The sequence below is a fragment of the Stigmatopora argus genome, chromosome 2, assembly GCF_051989625.1.
Source record: "Stigmatopora argus isolate UIUO_Sarg chromosome 2, RoL_Sarg_1.0, whole genome shotgun sequence".
NCBI lineage: Eukaryota > Metazoa > Chordata > Actinopteri > Syngnathiformes > Syngnathidae > Stigmatopora > Stigmatopora argus.
In genome coordinates this window covers 8578807-8600575 of record NC_135388.1, presented here as the reverse complement: position 1 = coordinate 8600575, position 21769 = coordinate 8578807, and the positions used below count along the sequence as shown (strand labels likewise).

Sequence of the window (21769 nt, the reverse complement as noted above, 5' to 3'; positions counted from 1 at the left end):
ACATTTAACTCATTGGATTCCATTGCCGTCCAACCTCATTTGAACAGGGATTATGACAGCAAATGAATAAAGTTCAATCACTCTTACCCTCCCAACATCATAAATTCCACTATTTGACCTGTTTATTAAAAAAAAAACTCAATTTTTCCTCATTTTGCTCATAAATCAGAGTTCCACTGCTGATGACCAAAACAGAAGAAAAGTGGAAACCAAATTGTTTCTGAGGAACGTTTTAAAACCTTTTTAAACAAATGATACTCTCCCACTAGCCTTTGAATGAGAGCCGTAACAAGAGAGTTAAAATACCCGGAACAGCTCTTCTTATACATTTGTGCAATTCTACACCCGGGTAAACAACACTAACCATTCCTCTTCAAAACGGCCCTTGAAAATAGACCCTCTCTGCAGCCATGGGAAAAAAAAACGACGTAAACAAATGATTCTTTACTCTTTCAAAGTATGTTCCAAACAAACCACACGTCATTGGTGTGTTAATTATTATTCATCTAGCACGGTTGCGCACGCTGACGATTCCGCAATGGTCTCGGACAACATTTCGAGCTGGCTGCCACGTGAGCGAGAAAGAGGAAGCGGGTTGGGTTGAGACGAGAGTGAATTGATGGCCCTTCAAGGTCAAGAATGTGTTCTTTCATCACCACGGAGACGGGGGAGGTATTCCGCGAGTGTGGAGGGAAAGGGTTGGAGTTCTTTAACCAATCACAAGGCAGACTGAGACACACACCACTAAAAACATTGGCTCAATGGAAACTCTACAATCGGCGTCTTTCACTATATCACTTGGTCTAGCGGAGTGCTATCCAAACTACAGTCCGTGGGTCAACAGTGGTCCGCCGCCCACTTTTTATTGGCCCGCAGCAAATGATTAAAATCTCATTGAATATGGTCAACACACAGTTTAGTGGCCCAGTCTACAAACACTTCATCAGTATATCTGTCCTATCCATTTTGACTGGAATAATTGAATGTTTCCAGTCAAAATGGATAGAATGTCTAGCACCGTCAATGGCATTGAAAAATGAGCAACCACAGCCAACCTTTCTGCTTTAAATAAATTGATAAAAAAATAAACAGCAGCGCAACAGTACAAGTAAGGTACTCCTCAGTTGAGGATGAACTTTGGCCCCTGTGTGGTGTAAAAGAAAGAAAAGTAGAGATGCAGTCTGTACCCAAGAGAGGCCCAAACACACTGGCATTGTTATGTAACATCTTCTGTTCTCAACTGTGGCCTGAAGTGTGTTGAAAGTTCCCCACGTGACGATAACAACGGTACACATTGTTGTTGTAGCGTACTAATGGCAGCAGGGTCATAAACACAGGACGTTAGTAAATCAGGACGCCCGTTTGTGGATTGTAACTCTTTGTGGTGTATTGCCATTGACAGCAACTAGATGGACAATCAATTTTGACTGGGGAGGCTGGCAGCATATAGTATATACATATACACATATATTGTCACTGTTATAGGCATAAAGTATAATATTTAAGGGGTATTTTTAAGGAAAAAAAACATGGTACTAATAGTGCACTATATACACAGTGTTTAAATGTATGCTATAATAAACAAGCTCGGATTGAATCTTAGAATTTCCTAGAACTCCTTCTTACAAGTCCGCTGATGCCTCATTATTTATATTTAAGACTTGCAGTCAGTGTCGAGTCTAAATTTACCTCTAAGCACATTCTGGCAATGGATGACTAGAAGGTAACTTGAGAAAGCTGGAAGACTCTTCTAATGTCACATACCATATCCCATTTACAGTATCACATAAAAGCGCACACACATCCACACTCAACAAGAGTATGGTATGTATCATTATGTCTATATGATATGTTCCATACTTTGAAGAAAAAAATTGAAACACTGCAATGAAGCATGTTCAACTTATCTGTACATTTATAGAATTTAAAGTATTCAAAACTGTACATTGTAACATGCCATTTACAGTAAAAAAACAACAACAACAATGGAAAAAAACTTAAATGGAGGTCAGTCTTGCAAAACAACCCGACAGAGCGATAACACATGCAGTAAATAAGTACTGAAAATAATTAACATGTAAATACATGTACACAAAAGTACCTAATGAAAAAAATGATGCCAAAAATCGGCTACCCTCATACAATGAATGATTGTGATGGCTTTTTAATCTGCATAAAACGAGGCTGCAGAATATTCCATCGAGACATTGCACAAACTTGTACCTGCATTTTCTCTCACACATTTCATAGGAAAGTGCACAAGAAGACGTGAAGCACTTTGTCACATTCATGATTTTGCTCTTTTCGCATTCTTTTTTTTGGTCACAGCATCACCTTTGATACAAACCCCACGCATGTGTTACTAAACCAGACTCCCAGATCATATGTGTTTTCCCGTCAGAAAGAAGAGGGGTCGGTCTTCCTTGGCGTTGGCCGTCTGAAATTCATCGCTGAGCCGGAAGCGCCATTCCTCTTCCAGCTCCAGCCTGCCGACCGTCTGCCTCAAAGCGCTGCGATCTGCGCTAATGACGCACAGAGTCGCGCCTGCAGAGACCAGCGAGCGAGTGCTTTGTTAGCTAGGCGCCTTTTAAATGGCACGAGTTGCGCTCACCTTTGAGGAAGCTGAATTTCTTGAGGAAGCTGGGGGTCACGAAGGCATCGGCGAAACAGAGCAGAAGGCCGCTGAAGAGCAGGCCTGTGGTGCAGATGTTGACGGAGTGAGGTCTCGAACTCACAAAACACACGGTCACCTGCAAGGTGATTCTAGGGTCAAAAAACAACTTTTTGGATGTAGTTTTAGTCATACGTGGTGGGACAAAAGTAGCTTATTCTTTATTTGGGCCCTGATTTAAAACTCCTTATTGCCATGGATGACACAACATCCAATCCTTGTTGACTGGAAAGGTGCGAATGAACTCCAATAAATAAAAATAAACGAAATAAAAAGGAAATACTGACCTGAAAAAAAATGAAAATCCATTACAATGTCATTTTTTTTAAATTTACAGGATAACTTCTAGCGTGCCAGCCATATTAGATTAAAAATAGGTTAATTTAAACATTAATAAAAAATAAATTAAAAAAACAACAATAACCGAAAATGAAACAGTCGCGTTGTTTGTTTACCTCAGGACCGAGATTGATGTAACAGTCGACAGACAGGACGGGATGTTCGTAGTTCTTGGTGCTGTGAGGAAAAAGCTTGTGGCTGGTGTGTTGGAGATATTTTTCTAGGAGAAGTTGAGCCGGCGTAGCCAAGAAAAGGTGCTTGCTGTCGGGGGCGCAGACATACTGAGAAGGCCCCACTGAGGTGGGAACGTCCGTCATCTGTGGAGTTTTTGGCTCACATTAAGATCCCAAAAAAGGGAATTCAACGGTGCGGAAAATAAAATTCAGCTTGTTTTATGCATTGTTACCTTTGTCTTGATGATAAACGTCCTGTATCCTCCAATGGCAATCTGCTTCTTCATCACGCTGAAGTTGTTAAAACGGCAGACGAGCAGTCCAGCGCTGTGCAGCCGCAGGGTGAAGTCGACGTCGTGACAAGTGAAGCGGTTCTGGTCGTACTGGATGTTCTGACTCCGGTCCACGTTGAGAAGGAGGAAGTCATGGAGGTGACCTCTGGAGAAAGGCTCGCTCTCCTTAGGATCTGGATGCAAAGAGAACTTCATCTAGTTTTGGTCTGATATATTTTTTTAAAATACATTTTGAAGTTGATGTCAAGCAACCAAAGTCAGAACTTTAATTTCACTAAATATATTTAAGAACATAACATGAGCATAGAAGTACAGTAACAAAAGTATTTTAAGTAGCAATCAACTAGTCTCTTTTATTCATACAAAAGAATGCTGACCCGTGAGTACTCGACCGCTCCACTTTCTGATCCCACATAGGCCGTAGTGGGTCAGGTCTGGACAGCTTTCCATGTGCTGCAGCACATGTTTCAGTGATGCGTTGTGTTCCACTGGACCACTAAAAGCAGCGGGTCAAAAAAAATGATAAGCAATTTTGATGAATTTCTACAAAGCAAATGGCTGTGTCAAACTCAAGGTTGCGAACTACAGTTTCACAGAACTGCTAATCAAACACGGAGAAAATTATGTAACGTGATGTTGTCTTAAATGTCCTTGGAATACAAATGCACTTTGAGCTTTAAACAACCTGTTTAAAAAAAAGATTCAGCATTAAAACAAAAATGTTCGAAAGAAGAAAATAGGTTATTGCTTCCCTCTAGTGGTCAAAATGCAATTCACCACATTTAGAACAAAAAATGATCAACCACATCACACCTAAGCGATAAGATATTTATATTCAGGTGATCTGACTGACACCTTATAAAAAACACTAGCTTTCAGTGCATTTTGAAAACAAAAACAACAACTTTAAATCCAGTGGTACTACATATTTTTTACGATTCATGTTTTAAAAAAATGTAGTTTTCCAAATTTTCTTAAAACCGCTCCGATAAAAGCTTTCTTTAACTATAATGTGGAATGTATTTGAACTGAATCAAAAATGAAGCCTCATGTTCAAATAAAAGTGCAATAGTGTTCATAATGCTACAGTGGTTTATAAAAATAATGAAACCTCTCTTCTTTTGATGAACACCAAGGGCAACTGCATTTGACTTTACTCATGATAAAGTTATCCTAATGCTAACAGTTCCTCGTAGGGGAAAGTATAAAATACTGGAGCATGTACTTGCGTGCGTCGAAGTCGATCACGTTCCACATCACGCATGAGTCGTCCGCCAGAATAACGAAGGGCCAAACGTCGCCAATGGGGCCCGCGCCCTCCTGCCGACGGCTGCGCTCCAGCTCCAGATTGTGGTACGAGAGCTCTTTAATCAGAAAGTGGGCAGCTCCTGCAAAACAACCAGCTTTTTGTAATAAAGGTACATACACCCTAAGGAACATTTGTATGAATGTGAATGAAAGTAGCATGAGCACCTATCCCCGCTCCATTGAAGACAGGAGGCAGCACCAGCAGAATGTGATTGGGCCAATACTTCTTGTAGACTGCCATTTCGTACTCTTTGACCACCAGGATATGAAGATGGGAAGCTCCATCCATCGCGTGGTACAAGTTGAAGAGACCGTGCTCATGGCGCCCCGTGGTCGGAGTGAAGATAGGACTCTTGATGCAGTCTGGGCTCTGATGAAAAAAAATATGCACATGATATTGGGATCGTTGCCAAATGTCTCATTTTCAACGTGATTTCCTTAAACTGTGTCACTGACTCACCTGGTCGGCGGCAAGAGGCAGCCGCATACCCTCCAGTTGGCCTCCAGGTTGGTTAAAGCTAAAGTAGTGCTCTTTGGACTTGGGGATGATGAAATAGAGCTGGATCTCTTCACCGAGCAGCAGATGAGTAAAAGTGAATGCGTGAAGTGTAGACTCGTACATCTAGATTGGGATTTCAGAGAAAGAAACACGTTGGAACATTGCTGTTTTGGTATTTATTATTAAAAACAACAGAAAGATTCATTTTCAAAAAAATATTGTATTTGTTTTGTTGACCTGGTATCTGGGGTTGAAGCCCAAGTAGAGATGACACTGTTCACAATGGTGATAAGTGTTAAAGGCGGCATATTTTGACAGTTTAATCCTAGTGGTGTGTCTCCTGAGGCACACATCTTCCTGATGCGCAAGGTTGCCTTGAAAAGTAGAAAAGGAACAGGATATACTTTAAAAAGATCATTGCGAAATACACAATAGAATCAATTTTTTTAAGTAGAGGAGTATTTTTTGTACTGCATGTCTCATTTTCAACTAGTTGGTGGAAATTTGTCAGCCTACCATCAAGAGTCGGTTTATATCCCGGCCAGTAGACTAAACTGATGTCGTCATATTTGGGGTCATGGACCGTGTAGTCAAAGGGTAAAGTCTTCATAACATCAGGGTCGGGCCACGTGGCGTTGGATGGCTTGTATTTAACCTCATCTCCTTGGATGTCTAAGAACAAAGAACCCATGCAGACCACTTCAACACAAGCCAGGAGTGCATTTCTCTGAATTTGAAAATATACGCACTGAAGTTGATTTCATCTTCATTGTAGATATCCACCTCCATCAGCCTGATCAGCATCCGAGACAAAATGCCTAGGAAATGCAGATATGCGCCCGTCTTGCCCACCTGGCAATGGAATGGCGATTTAAAAAGACTACACATAACTACACAGAATGAGTCTGACTTTAAATGACCTGGGGAGGGCCGCTGAGGAGAAGCCTGCGGGGGTGAAAGTTGTCGCTGCGCCCTTCAGTGCGGTTGTTGCTGTCCATGTGGTATGCTCGCGGGACCGTCCACTGGCGGTAGTAGAGTGACTGTTCTGTGCATGTCATCATCTTACTCAGCAAAGGCCTGCAAATATGTTAATTCATGGATTTGCCTTTTTTTAAATACAAATTTCACCCACAGTGGTCAATATTTAACTCATTCACTGCCAAATCATGTATAAGTAGTAGAAAATGGATTTAAAAAAAAAGACTGATCCATTTTGCCTGGTAGAGACTGCCACCAAATGGTTGCCAAATGTGAATATTTTGGTCCTTTCAAAAACAATTTATCTTATTACTATTACTTTTCAGCAGACAGGTGAATTAAAACAGATTAAGATGAATTAAAACATTTTTTTGTCAATGGCAACCATTGAGTCAAGCCCTCTGAAATGTTAAGAAATATTATGAAAAATAGTAGTGGACACACATTGTGCAATCCAACTGGTATTTCTAATACACAGGTGGGCAGCATTTTTAACATCAACATAGCAAAACATCGAAAAAAGTTCATTTTCTTTAATCATACCTGAAACTACTGGCCCACGCCACAGACATATGCGGCAGGAAAGAGGTACACCGTGGCAGGCCACTGCCGTCGTTGGCCGTGATGATGTCGTAAAGCGCGCGAGGGAGAAGCACCGAAGGTGGGCGGCTCACTCCCCTCGCCCACGAGCATGTCAAATGCGGTGAGGAGGCTCGCGGCGAGGAAGAGCTAGAAGACGTGGATTTGGAAGGGTGACGGCGAGGCCGCGCCGGAGCCGGCGGTTGAGGCGGGGGCTGGGTGATGTGCGGCAGCGGGAGTGTTTGGAAGTAAGGTTGGGAGATTGTCGGCGCTAGAGACATCTGTGGTTGAAAAATAGGGTGGACCAGGGAATAAGTCTGGGCAAGAGACTGACTTGGGTGATGAAGTGAGGTTTGAAGGTATAGAAAGGACTGAGAAGAGCTTTGGGGAGCGGGCTGAGCCTGTGAGGGCGACGGGGTGACGTCCAATGTGCTCTTTGGGGCATTCGGAGATGTAGATGAGCTGCTCTGAGTAGGGAATGGGTCCGATGTACCAACATCTGGGCTGGACTGGAGTGGCTGGTTGGAGGAGGCAGGGGAACTTTCTGAAAAAAAAGGATGACATTTTTTTATTTTATGAAACACTTTTGACCACCAGCAATAGACGTCCAGTCCATTTCAACTGGTAGGTTGAACTGGATTGAATGTTTATCACCATTATTTGCAATGTATGATTTGATAACAGTCAGTGACTACCGTTTTCCTGGCTCTCCTCTTCTTCATTGTCCGTGCTGCTGAGTTTCTCCGCGTCACTTTCAAGGACATCGCTCGCCGGCCCCGGGTTGGGCGGCGAACGAGACTCCGCCTTCAGCAGGTACGCCGCCAGTCCCAATTCTTGCTCGATGGTGGTACGTTGCAGATAGGAGCAGCTTATGACTCGAAGGTCACAATATTTCAGTGACCTGTGGGAACAAAATCGGCACGTACCAGGGGTGTGAATCGATAATTTCATGATGGGCCAGAGCGGGCCACAATTTATGCATTAAAAAATGCATTAATTGAGTTTTGGGTAATTTTTTTTTATTGATCATATTTTCAGTTGCCCATTGCAACATATGTGTGGGAGTCTTTTTTAATAAAAAAAATATATGTATAAAAAAGATTAATTAAATATTAATATATTAATAAAATAATATTATCTGGTGGGCCGGAATGAGCAAACAGGCTGCAAGTTTAAGACTCATAAACTAGAGCAGTAAAAAAATAAAGAATTTGGCTATTTTGTCTGTAAAAGATTTCAAACGTGAAAGTTAAATATGGGGGTAAAAATATATATGTAAACGTGGCTTTAGGATTTCAGTAGCAACAGATTGTAATGTTTTGGTTTATTGTGCCCACCTAGGAAGTGATTCCCCTTGAGGTTCAGCTCCAGATAGGATCAGAATGCAGGGAAGCGCCTCGAGCTCCAGATAGGTACGAGGAATCCAATCAGCTTCTTGAATTTTTAGCCACAGCTACATGAAGCAAGTATAGAAAAAAAAGATAGGAAAACATCAGGAAGAACGTTTAGAGACTACGACAGAAACTTTGCAAATAAGAGTTACTATTTCCAGGAACTTTTGAAAGGACCATTTAAAAAGTAACAGATTTATTGATTCACCTCTTTTACATACCTTAATCTGATCAATAAAGCTGTGTCCAATATTCAGCGGCTGGCTCGGATTTCCCAGTATGATCTCAAATCTCTCTTCCAGTCCTAGCTGTCTCCTCACTCGGGACAATCGGCGATGTGCCCAGGCCGCCAGCGCCAGCGAGGGGATGCGCAGTAAAATCATGTGACCGTGGTGGGCGGGGCATTGCTGGGCGGCACTGAGCAGCGCCTGTACGATGGCAAGAGTCTCCACAGACGTGTGCTTGTGAAGATTGTGGGAGCCTCCGATTCTTCCAGAAACAGCCATCAGTGCCGTGCAGTAGTGGTGGATCAGAATCGTGGTTCGGATTACGGCGCTGTGCAGTTTTGGAAACCTGAAGGAAAGAGAGGAATGTGTTATACCTGGTTTATATGTTCACTCATTGGCTGCCATTCATTAATGGTGTATACCTTTCCTCCAGTGCAGATGCCATGCTCTCAAAAGACGAATCGCATCGCATAAGAGGCAGGCTGCTTCCAGATCGTGTCGACTCTAAAAGCTCCGGTACGCCAAAATAGCGTGTTCGCTCATGATACAGGTCCACATCCTAGAAACACACAAAAACCGACAATATACATACTTCTGTCGTATGTGCTGTTTGTTTTATTAGCTGACAAGAAAGGAAATATTACATTGCTAAAAGAAGAGGGCCAGTGGATCTCATTGTAGGGGCTGATGCGTGTGTATTGTGTCTGCAAAGCAAATGGGAAAGATGTAACGTGGAGGATCAGGATGTTTGGAGCATCTCTGACTTGTCTGGAATTCAGTAGCTGGTCCACGAGACCCAAATCAGAGTCTGTGCTACAGTACGAGGCGCTGAAAAGCACACAGAAGTCATGGTTAATCTTATTGAACATAAGCATAAAAAGATCTGAATCATTCCAGAATTAGAAACATCCCCCCCAAAAAGTCTAATACTGAAATGACCCATGTTGTTTTAATTTTGAATAGGACTCTTCTTAAGCCACACAGACCTGCTGATATCCCAGTGGGCATGGTCATGGACCAGGATGTAAAGTGTATACGAGTTGCTGTGTGCTTCCTGAATAAGGCTGTTGACTCGCACTTGAGCGCCTTGATCCATCTTGACAACGTAGCGCTCCGCTTCCCTTTTAGACACACAATCTTGTTCCACATTTCCGAGTTCCTGAAGAACACCTAAAATCCAAAGTTTAAGTCAACAAAGTGGCTACACAGAAACACAAAAAGGGTATGGAAGATAATGTGTAGACCACAATATGTAGAGACAAACCAGAGCTCCACAGGTGGAGTACAGTCTGTTGAAATGTGACTTCAGACGGAGGGACCAGGATAAGGAAGCTGACCCTGTCAAAGGACACAAGGTCCAGGTTCTGTGTGCTGGAGTCCGCTATGGCGAAAACATGAGACAGCAGTTTTCGGGCTACTGCCAACTGGATGGGCCGGATATCGCGCCACTCCACCGAGTACTCTACATGTATACACATAGACGTTCGTATGGTAAGTCAATTGATAAAACAGTACAAGAAGTGAGTCATGCGTCCATTTGTGTCACCTGAACACATTTCTTTCGGAGTCAAAACTTTCTCTTTCGGACTGTGTGAGTCTTTCGGACTTGGCGGGTTTTTCACACTCTTTTCTTCAGTGGATTCCGGAGTGCTGGATAAAGGAGATAGCTCGTTGCTGTCCAAGGTCGCGTTGTCCAGTAGGCAATCCATATCGCCATCTGCAATTTAGAAAATTATTTCTTGATGATTAATATGGCTCATCTACTCGCTAGACTTCGTTGGACAAATGCTAACCGAAAAGAGCGTGTGTAATGGAAACGCAGCAGAGACTAAGGCATTCCAAGAAAGAGAGTCAAACACACCTTGTCCAAGGGAACTGCAGAATTGGATGAGTTCCTGGGCTTCACCAGAGGAAAGCTGTTGGTTGATTTCTCTCAAACCCTCATTGGGGGAGAACATATTCTCGGCTAAGGATCTACACTGATGTTTACCTGTATCCCAAAACACAAAAATACAAGTTAGTCTTTTTTTATAGAGCAGCTTTGTATTTCGGGTAATTAAAAAAATACATAAAAGGGTTAATAACACTTTTTATTTTTTACAAAATCCAATAATGACACAAACTCCCACCTGTGACCACCACGCAAGATTGTGTTTCCTGGCCAGACGCAGTCACAATGACGACTATGTAGTTGGTGTTTTCGAACTTTCCCTCCATCAACTTGCTAAACATCTGCTGAAGGCCTTGAGCCAAAGAGTCCAATTGCTCCCCCAACACCACTACCCCCTCTCCGCAGGACGACGCAGCCAGCTGGGCGAGCCAAGGAAGCTGGCTGGGTGTCAGAGGCTGCTGTGGTGCCAATCCAAGATGCTGAGGGAGTACGGGAAGGCTTGGCGGTGACTGGAAACCCCAAAAAAGGAAGATTTATCTCACCATTTAATGAGACTTTTCCACAAATAATACAATATGAGAAATGACCTCAATTCCATAGTGCCTTCCTTGGGAGGCTTGAGTTTGGGTTTGTTGATTCTGTCTGATTTCACTGAGGTGGGACTCCCTCCACGATCTCATGAATATCTGCTCCAAATCCTCAATCAGGGGCACCTGCTCCGGGCCTTGAAAATGTTGGGGAGAAATAAGACATCATTTATTTGTCATAATTTTTCCTTTTCTTTCTTTAAAAAAAACCCTGATATTAACAAAAGACAAAACATTAAACAACCTCTTTTATATATATTTTTAAAATTTTCACATTTTAAATTTAAAAATGGAATGGGAGCAAAGACTCTGCTTTTTTCAATTTCCATTTTGAATAAGCAAATACTATACCATTGACAGTGATAGACCTCCAATCCATTTTATCTGGAATAGGCTGGCAGAGGATGATCTATGACAGCTGTCCCAGTCAAAATGGATAGGCTCTCTACCGCCGTTAACCAATCAATTACTTTACTTACACTAGTAAAATGCCAGCTTGCCATCTGGTAACTGCAAACGGCATAGTGAATGATAAATTAATTTGTGTGTTCTGTTAGATTTACAGCATGCGACACTGACCTAGCTGAACAAGGTAGTAGACAGTGAGAAGAATCTGCATCTCAGTCGACAGTGGCTGAATAGGCGAGGGTCCGTAGTGTTGGTATATTCTGGGGAGGGTCTGAGAGCTCAAATAGCAACTCTGGAGCAGAGAGCTGACGAGAACTTCACTAAAATTGCCGGTCAGCTGAGGGAGAGGCCCATGACCTGTTCCCGGGAGAGCTTTATTTTAGAGAAAAAAATCATTGATTTCCAGTGTCATTAATGTATTTGACCTTTGAAGATGACAGGCTGTAGTCCACAAGTGTGTGACAGCTGATCAGGCACGGCTACAGACATCTCAGAGGAGGAAACTGTGCTTGAGGACTTCTGTGAGCCACTCACTGTGGCAGATGCCTCTGAATGTAGGAGAGCACAAGTATGTCTACGTCTCTTTCTTCATTTAAAACAATAAAAATTCCTTACCTAATCTGGCGCCATTTGTAGTAATGGTTGATGATGGAAAGATTGATGAAGATGATTCAGGGGACCAACCCTTGTGCCTCTTTTTGGGAGGACCAGCATTTGTTTGCGACCCTGGGGGACAAAACATGATATTTGTAATATCATCAAGGCTTTATTAGCTGATCTTATTGATCAATTTAATTTTATAATTACATTATTTGACAATCACAGTAATAAAGTTGCAAAACTGAATTAATGTTAGCTTTTTCCCAGGAGGAGCAGGCTAATTCTTACGCTAGCATTTATGTTTCATGAGGAGGACACACTTTAATGTAAATAGACAAAGAAAAAAATAAAAATAGTAATTAATAAATACATGATCTACTCGGAAATGAAATGTTTTAGTATATTTTGAAGGTGGGTTATTTAAAATTTAAATGGTGGGACATACAATGTCCTGCAATTCTTGAATAAGCCATCTTGCGCTCCCTCCGATGGTTCTTAAATTTAAATATTAGTATCTGGGTTCAAATTATCCTGTTAGTTGACAGCATTCAACTCCATTCAATTAAATTGTTTTAGTTTGAGCCCATGTAGATGCAGTTGTATTTTATGTATTAACCTCTCTCTTCCTCTGCTACTTAACCCTTCTGTTAAAATGCAGTGATGAAAAAAGTGCCACTTGTTAGAGGAAGCAAGAAAAAACAACATCGGCAGGAAGGAAGCTTTTTCATTCAGCGAGAAAATGGGAAAAAAGAAGAGAGCATTTTACAACCCTGTTTTATAGAGGCCACCGAGTGAAGGAGCGAGAAGAAAGCGAGAGGGAAATTTTTAGTGCCCCAAGTGTTGGCAAATGAAATCAGGCAGACAAAGGACGATCCCCGACACAATGCTGCTGGCTGCGGTTGTAACACAGGGGGCTTCGCTCCCCTTCCAGAGGTGTGAAGGAACCCAGGGGGTTAATGATAGCAGACACAATGGCAACTCTAACATACACATGATACGAGACTAACTTTAAAATGTCAGATGCCAAATGAATAGAAATTCCCTTATGACGTTTAATAACTCATTGGCAGTCATTGACAGCGAAAGACGTCCATCCATTTGAAGTGGGAGGGTGGCAGCCAATGAACGTACATTCATTCACTTCAAACGGATTGGACGCCTATACGAGATACATTCATTGAAATTTGGAGCAGAAGGGTAAAAGAGACACATGATTTGACGTCGGTCTTCGTCAATGGCAGGCGTAGGCAAGTACCTGTGGCAGACGGTCTTCCCGGTCCTGAATGATTTATCACCGGCTGCGCTGTTGAAGACGTCGCATGGATGCCATTTGTCAGTGGGTTTGGCGTGTCGGAGATTTGAGGAAGGCCATTAGCATGAGAGGCCGCTGCTTTTAGACAACAAGAAGTCCAATGACGGGATTGTTATGTGTCAGAACCTAAAAGTCTAACAAAGTCACATTAAAAAAACTGCTAGAAAATATGTGATTGAAACGAATTAGCTGTGAAACCTGCATAGCTGCCAGGTGTGCTTGAGGACTGGATTAAAGCCATCCTTAATGATTGTTCTTCTGTTGTGGCACGAGCCTCCGACAGACTTGAGCTCACCTGTCTTATTCGGCCATCTGAAACAAAACAGATATGCATAATCAGATCAAATTAAGAAAGAAATTAAAATCCACGATTGCATTTGTCTATATTTCACAAAAGTCCTTTTTTTTGGTCCGATTATGAAAGAGGATAAAATTTCAAGGTCAGAATCGGCCATAAGGGTTAAGTAATTTTAAAAACTAAAAACTGCACATTTCATGACGATTTTCATGTACATGTGGTGGGAAAAATATAAAACGATTTAACTTAAATGTACTACGATTAAATCGGCATAGGTATTAACCCAACTGAATTTTGTTATCAAACTGTTCATAGTGCTTTCAGTGTATTCATTTGAGTAGAACTCCAGATTTTGTAGTTGTAACCCAATAATCTTGGAACTTCTCATTAAATCTCTATACGGCAATCTTACCGTGTCCCCTCCAACAGATAGGAGCTCCTTTAACCAGCACGCCTTGGTTGTTTCGATACAGATGGAACTTTAAGTGCTTCTGTTTCTTAGGCTGGGTGCTGAGTTTAAGATTAATATGGTTGGCGAAATCTGTGAAGTAGCGGAATCCCCTTTCTCCACAGCCCATGCAACTCCCCGAGAAGCCTGCGGGGAAGCACGCTGGCGTGATGACGGCTTCCTGACCACGAGGTCCATCAGGCGGGCGGATCGTCCTTCTTACCGAGCAGGGCATTGTGACCCCGTTCATCTGGCAGGAAACGATGGTCTACGGCGCCCACGAGCAGGCTATCAGGGAGGGAGGGCGACTTAAGACCGATCAGCATGAAGCCGGGCGACACTTCCAAAGTGTCTGACGCCAAAGACGACAGACGTAGATCCCTGCCTGCCTGACAGAAGCCTAGAGCGCAGGGATTTTTTTATTTTTAACATGCACATGCATTAGTTAAAAGGTAAATTTGCATCAATGTGAACAAACCGTCCGTGGTGCAGCATCCTTCAGGTGGGGGTTTCATCTGATAAGGTATTGGCGGGCTGTTCGATTCAGAGCCATCTTCATCCTCCTCCTCCTCATTTTCTGTGCGGCCTGTTGAAGCATTTTTTTTGCAATTTCCCTGTGTTCATATGTGTCATCATAACTCACCATTATGTGCCAATGGCTGCTCTGCCTCAAGGTACAGTTGGGAGAAAACTGGCCGAGGCACTACAATGTTGGACCTTAGCGATGCTTCAATAGAATTGTGAAGGACCTCCTCGAAGCGTGTGGTCCGCAATTGGCCCGCATATGAGTTCCCCATTGGTGTTCTGGGAAAAAAAGCACAATAGATTGGACGTCTACCGCCGTTAACAGCTTGCCAGTGAAATCGAAAGTTCAGTAAATCCACTAATAGAACAGCTTGGTACATCAGGATACAACATCTTCCCATCCACATTAACAGCAGCTACTAATGGAGGCATGTGTCCAGACGGCATGCCATAAAATCAGCTGCACTGACAGAGTAAGGACACCCTGACCTAGACGCTACTCCCTCTTTGTTTTTCTCCGTTTTCTCTCTCGGTGGCAGCGCTCACTGGTTGACCACAGCCTCAATGAAGGAAACACTCGCTCAAACTGTGCTCTAACTCAAGCACAGAGAGTGTCTTGTCTAATACTCCTGGTGCATGGTAATGCCATAAACAAGAAGGGATAAATAATGTCTTTCTCCATGAGAGAGTTTGTTTGTTGTTATTTGTGCACTTCGTAGTGAAGCTTTAAATCTTATTATAGTTGTATAATGGGAATACTAATTCAATTCAAATTCAGTTCCATTCGGATTGAATTTGAATTTGATTGAATTCCAATTTGAATTTGACTGAATTCCAATTTGAATTTGATTCAATTCCAATTTGAATTTGATTGAATTCCAATTTGAATTTGATTCAATTCCAATTCTATTCGAATTTGATTTTGATTCCAATTCAATTAGATTCTGATTCAATTTTGATTCAATTCTGATTTGAATACCAATTTGAATCCTGATTTGAATACCAATTTGAATCCTGATTCGATTCCTGATTTGAATCCCAATTCAAACCCCGATTCGATTCTCGATTCGATTACCCATTCCCGATTGGATTCCCATTCCCATTTTGTACAGTTATTACCTTGATGTATGTCAATGTAAAGCTGACAAAACTGGGTCAACCTCGGGGTAAATGACAAGGGTGGATGCGAAAGCCAACATAATCCTCCTCTGCCCCTCTGCTCACGACCCTCATTTAACTTTAGGAACACGAGAAAGCACACGTGCTTGCACAAACGTACAAAGACAAACATGACCGTCTGACACAAGCAACCTATAGGTCAGCTACATATATAAACAAACCACTTTAGCCATTTAGTGACATACGACCTATGTTAGCGTGACTGCATTTAGCAAGCGTCATGTCAACTCAAACCAAGAACGTCTCACTAAAAGCTGTGTAAAACAAAACGAAGGAAACATACATAAAGAACTTTGTAACAGGACAAACAGTCCGTCTCGCTGCAATGACGGACATTTGAGAATTGTTTCACAGCAGGAACAAAACATTCAGTGACTGAACACTTTATCTTCAACAACTATAAAGGCTAATCAAATCCAAGAGCTGTTTGAAAAAGCCAGAATTGGACGGCTTGTGTTGCAGATGCCGGCATTAATCAGCCAAGTGTCAAAAGAAATTAACTACAATTGTAACAGAAAACAAATGCTCATTTCACAAATTCACTACCATTGTTTACTGTAGAAGCCATTTTAATGATTGAATGAGAGCAATTGCATTATAATATGTTTTGACCACGGAGAAGGATTTATTTTGTAATCTGCTAAAAAATAAGATATGGAATATAACTCAAAGTAATTATAGGAAAATAAAAGTGATAAAAATGATATCAGGAGAAATGAAGCAAAACTCAGAAATGAAAACAGACAAAAAGCTGTTATTTGCTTTTCTTTTAGCAAATGCGGCCAATCTATTAAAATCGAAAATCAAATTTTTGTGTAGAAAATTAGAGGTTTTATCAATAGTTGTTCTTTGGCGATTCGGGCAAAAAAAATGTTTTTTTTAATTTTTATCTTGGATCCCAACAAAAAAAAATGTCTGAAGATAAAAGTAAGTTAAACACACAAGCGGACAGACAGCCACCTTCTGCTTCCACGCTTTCGCATGCAACCAAACAATACAGACTGTCATTGGCTTTGTGGTAAGACAAGAGGGGAGGAAGACAGAAAAAGGCCGGTCATAACACGGCCCGTGATGAAGCAGAGGAAGTAATCACGCCTTCTGGCAAAGAGCAGACTGACGTTTACAACCACGGGGAGACACAAGATGAAAGCGGGTAAATGTGCTCCTGAGCAAAAATCAGGACCAATGAAGTCAATCAACATAACAATCCCGACCGCAAAGTGTCACTTTGCGATAGTAGCTCGGGAAAATATTGGGGGAAAATATTCAAGACAGTGTCCACAAACTGGCTGGAGCTGAAACTGTGTTAAAAAAAGACAGTGATAGACATGTAATATATTGCAACTGGGGTGACTGGCATTGAATGGTCATGTTTCTCACAGATGACGTGTTGTAAGTGATATTATTCTTTCATTCATTCCTTTTCTGTTCCACATATCCTCACAAGGGTCGCGGGGGGTGCTGGAGCCTATCCCAGATGACTTCAGGCACCAGGCAGGAGACACCCTGAAATCATATCCAGCCAATCGCAGGGCACAGAAAGATGGACAACCATTCACGCGCACACTTGTACGTAGGAGCAATTTTGAGTATTCGACCAGCCTACCCTGCTGCATGTTTTTGGGATGTGGGAGGAAACCTGAGTACCCGGAGAAAACCCACAAAAGCCCGGGGAGAACATGCAAACTCCACACAATGAGGAGCCACCTGGGATCGAAGCCACGATCCCAGAATAGTGAGGCTGACGTGCTAGTTGAATCATTTTCGGAACGGTTCTTGATCTTTTCTCTTTCCACCCCCCCGGTGCCACCCTCCCTGACGTGGAAGTGGGAGATCCTTTCATCCCTAAATTCCCCCCACCCCCTGCCTCCCCATCTCTTCTTCCCTTTCTGTCTCTTTTTCACCCTGGGGAGAGAGACACTATTGTGGCATTTTATGACCCCTTGGTCCCTGCCTTCCCACCACCACACTCAAGCACACAAATACAAAACCCGTAGTTAGGACCCCTTTAAACTCCGGAGGTCCCTTTCTTTCAGGATGTTACCGACACGGGCTCCTTAGCATTTCAACACTCGGCACCTTCATTGTTTCATCGACGTGTCGCCGTCATGTATACGCCTCTGCCCACGAAAAAAAATCAATATACCCCAATTTTCTAAATATAAAGCTTCCTTGAGGTCGGGTCACTATTGAGATGACAATTATGCAAAACTTTGGTGCGCACTCACACACGAGCTCACTCCTAGGCTGGAGTTGTGCGGACACACACAAAGGGCTTGTCCTGGATAGGGGTGAAAGGTTACCCCAGGAGGGGTCAGATAAGAACCCCAGGCTCTTTCTCTATTAGCCAGGGCCACATACCAGCTGCACACAAGCGCAAACAAACGCACACACCGTTCCTGCTATTTTCTCTTTTCAGTCTGACCAGCCGGAAAGCAGCGTCCATCCTCCAACTCGGACAGAGGATCAGGTTACACCCTCACGCACGACGACGACGTGTGCGACAAAACACGCTAAGTGCGCGTTTGTACGCAAAAGCGTCATCTGGTCAGTGTGGCAACGGGAGCAGCTTGATTGCCTGCTGACCCACAGCCCAAACAAATGCAAAGTGATGTCACACACCAGCGGACCCTCCAATGTGTGCCCGGCGCTGACCTACGACCCCCAAGAAATGCTCTCAGCCGCAGTTTTCTCATCCTACGTCAGATCGATGGCGGCGGACAGCCAACTGGCTAACCAAGGGGCGGTCCCACGGCACCCCCCACCGAACATCATGTCCACACTATTGAAATACGGCGTCACGGTACCATTCCCAATACAAGGCTCACGATAACGGTTATCTCAAGATTTGATGTTGTAACAGTTGGCGAAGACATCAATCTATGGTATTCTACAATAAAACTGTTAAATAGGAAAACAAGCTATTTCGATATGGAAAAATAAACAACGTTTATTTTGAGTCGGGGATCTCCTGTCCCGAAACTTTTGTTCTCCTCGTTGCCTCAGAGAATGTTTTGATACAGCATTTAAAATAAATGCTTTATACACTATATAATGGTTGTATTTCTTAACTCATTGCCTGTCGTTGACAACGATAGACGATTAGAATTGGCCTTGAAGGCTCATGTTTGAGTGCCATTGATGGCCCTAGACGTCCAATTCATTTAGATTGGGATGGTGGACCCAATGACAAACCCTCCCAGTCTAAATAAAATGGTCGTCTAGCGTCGTCAATGGCAGCCAACATTGATGACATCATAGTAGATGATTTGGGGTTTAATGGATTCTTGGCAGCAGCATATTGATAACCTAATGGGATACAAAGTATCCCTGATATATTGCCATATCGATATACCTTATCCGCAATGAGTGAGTTTTATTGTCACACATAAGGCGCAGTAGTTCGTCAATGCACTGCATTTGCTTTTTATCTTTTAACATTAAAATTATTGTTTTATTCATGGTTGAATGTGTGTCTTGAGCACTCTATTGGAGCACTCTAACACAAATGTGTTTGAGGTTAGTAAGCACAACCAGAATTAATGCGGAACATAAACCACACTAGGTAATAAGGTGCATTGTCTATTTTGGGGGAAAATAAGGGATTTTAAGGATGGAAAATACAGTTGATTTCTATGATCAGATCACAAAAGCAAGATATTTCACCAAGTTCCTGACCATAGAATATGATATTAATTCTTTGGACTATGATAACATGTTTGCTGATATTACAACATCAGACAGGATCTGATTCAAGTGGATCTGTTAATTTAATACAATGTTATGTACACATTTACACAAGGAGTTAAATTTTGAGTGAATCAATAAAAGATACAAGGCAATTTTGATGCTTTGTATAATTTTGTTGCTGAAACATTTAAATGAAGAATATTCTTATTAACATAACAGCATATCTAAATGATGACAACATTAATCAAAGTTTCACATTTTGATCGATTCATTTGGATAGATGAACAAATCAATGTATTGTTACACCTCTAGACCATTCTTTATGTAAATGCCAAATGACCTTCCAAAGAGGTCCCAGAACCAGTAAAAATGTTTCTAGTCAACTATATTGTTGATTTACAGCCGAGTAAATATCCATTAATCTTTGACATCATTGATAGTTCGGAGCAGATTTTTATGATAATGATTTTATTAATAGACAAGAATTTTTGATTGGTTGCGATAATTCACAAACTGCTTTTAATTTATTGGCTGCCATTGACATCAAAAGGCGTCACATACATTTAGAGTCGGAGGCCTGGCAGTGATCATTCCCCTGCAAGCCCTTCAAATGGATCAAGCAGTACACTTGGCGCAACCACCAGAGGCCAAATCCTGGTGCGTTTGAACTTTTAGCCAATAAAAATGATTCAAATTTTGCTCAAGCGGTCGCATTAGCTATCATAGCACATACGTCCTTGACATTTTTATTCTTTGCTTTCTTTCTCCAGTAACTCCCAGGGATGGTGTGTTGTCTAGCGTGAAGACAATCTGGATTTTAAGCACAATGCACAACATGCAGTACGTTCTCTGTCATCATGACTCACAACAAGCAATGTTTATTTACGAGTCAGCGCATGAATGCAGTGTTCACACACACACACGCCGCCAAGTATTTTTCAAACAAACCCTGATGGTTTCATGGCTGGCACAAATATAAAATGTTCATTAAACAATAAATGCTTGGCAGAGGAATATGCTTGCTACAATGGGGCTGGGCAATTGTTTGGGCTCATGGTACAATTTGTTTTGTTTTTTTAAATGACAGATGGGCCAGAGCCATTCAAAGATTAGATTTGAACCAAAAGAAGGCTTTTTTTTGTACAATAAGTTAAATGGTTTATCTTAAAATAGAATAAAAAAGAATGATGTATATTTAGTATTTTCAAATGTAGTAATTATATTTTATTGCTTAATATTTTTGTATTTAAAATAGAAACAAGGTATATTTTTACAAATTGGTATCTTAGAATATTTGACACAAAAGGCTACACATTTTTAAGTTAGAATAATACTTTTAAAAAAATCCAACAGGTCCCTTTGACAGAACTTATAACACATGGGTAAATGAAATAACTTGGGAGGTTCTTAATATATATATTTCTTTAAACAAAAAAGTATTAACATATATTTTACATTACTTCACTGTGACACACTATAAATACTTAGTAATATTTTGATGGGGAAAAAGCACTGAAGGAAACAAATGAGAGATTACAGGCGTTGTGTTGAATGGGAAATAATTTGTTCACTAAATTGATGTTAAATCATCAAGAATAAATGATAATTATCCTAAAAATAAATAAGTATTACAATGGTTTTAAATAGAATGACATCAATTGACGCCACGTAATTTCTTATTTTAAAACAAGTGTTAGTAAAATATTGTTTTGGAGTGAACCTGCCATGCATAAAACAGACAAACAATCAAACAAAAAGTGAATATTGTCGCCCAGCGATAATTTTCAATGTAAAGAAAATCTCCGAACGTGCACAATATTGACAATTTTCAGCCCGAGTGAGACAGCATCATCACCAAGAGTGTAGAGGTGGACATAATGGGGAACAAATACGAAAATGTTCCTTTAAAAATATACTCACGTTTTCTACCAAGCGGAACAAAGTGTAAGAAATGGTGAAGAAAAGTTGGTAAAATTCAACCAGCTGCCTCCATTTCACCGGCTCGAGACAAACTGAGGGTCGCCAGTGTCATCACTTTTGGTTTGATCTCGGCTCAAAGACAGAACCTCCCCCTCGTTTGGCTGCCATGTTGGTACGGTCCACCTCCCTACACGTCCAAAAATTGCATCCTTGCTTATTGTGAAATCATTGTTGTGAAAAGATTCTATATATTACATGTTGAGTTTGTCAATAAAGATTGATGAAAAGAATTATTTTAATCACTTTTAACTTAATGGCTGCCATTGACAACGATAGACGTCCAATCCATTTCAAATGGGAGGGATGGCTTAACATGCTAAAGTGAAGAAAAAAATAATTAAAGTCTCGTTATCATCCTCAATAGGGATATAATGATTAATTATTAGTGGTATG

General features: G+C 41.5%; 1 protein-coding gene across 1 annotated transcript; it reads right to left on the bottom strand.

The window, feature by feature from the left end:
- Positions 1-1897: 1897 nt before the first annotated feature.
- greb1 (growth regulating estrogen receptor binding 1) lies at positions 1898-21653 on the bottom strand. Its single transcript, XM_077590730.1, has 34 exons — positions 21317-21653; positions 14646-14806; positions 14481-14588; positions 14226-14402; positions 13967-14149; positions 13455-13568; positions 13200-13331; positions 11960-12070; positions 11770-11892; positions 11516-11701; positions 10937-11073; positions 10588-10858; positions 10320-10448; positions 10005-10175; positions 9723-9920; positions 9445-9628; positions 9103-9286; positions 8881-9017; positions 8453-8804; positions 8178-8293; positions 7536-7741; positions 6805-7384; positions 6204-6360; positions 6033-6135; positions 5800-5955; positions 5521-5657; positions 5245-5406; positions 4950-5154; positions 4702-4864; positions 3854-3972; positions 3417-3649; positions 3127-3327; positions 2612-2750; positions 1898-2544 (listed from the first exon to the last, which is right to left on the bottom strand). Exons 2-34 carry the CDS (start codon positions 14797-14799, stop codon positions 2381-2383), a joined length of 5892 nt encoding a protein of 1963 aa, XP_077446856.1. The 5' UTR covers positions 14800-14806; positions 21317-21653; the 3' UTR covers positions 1898-2380.
- Between the last annotated feature and the right edge of the window lie 116 nt (positions 21654-21769).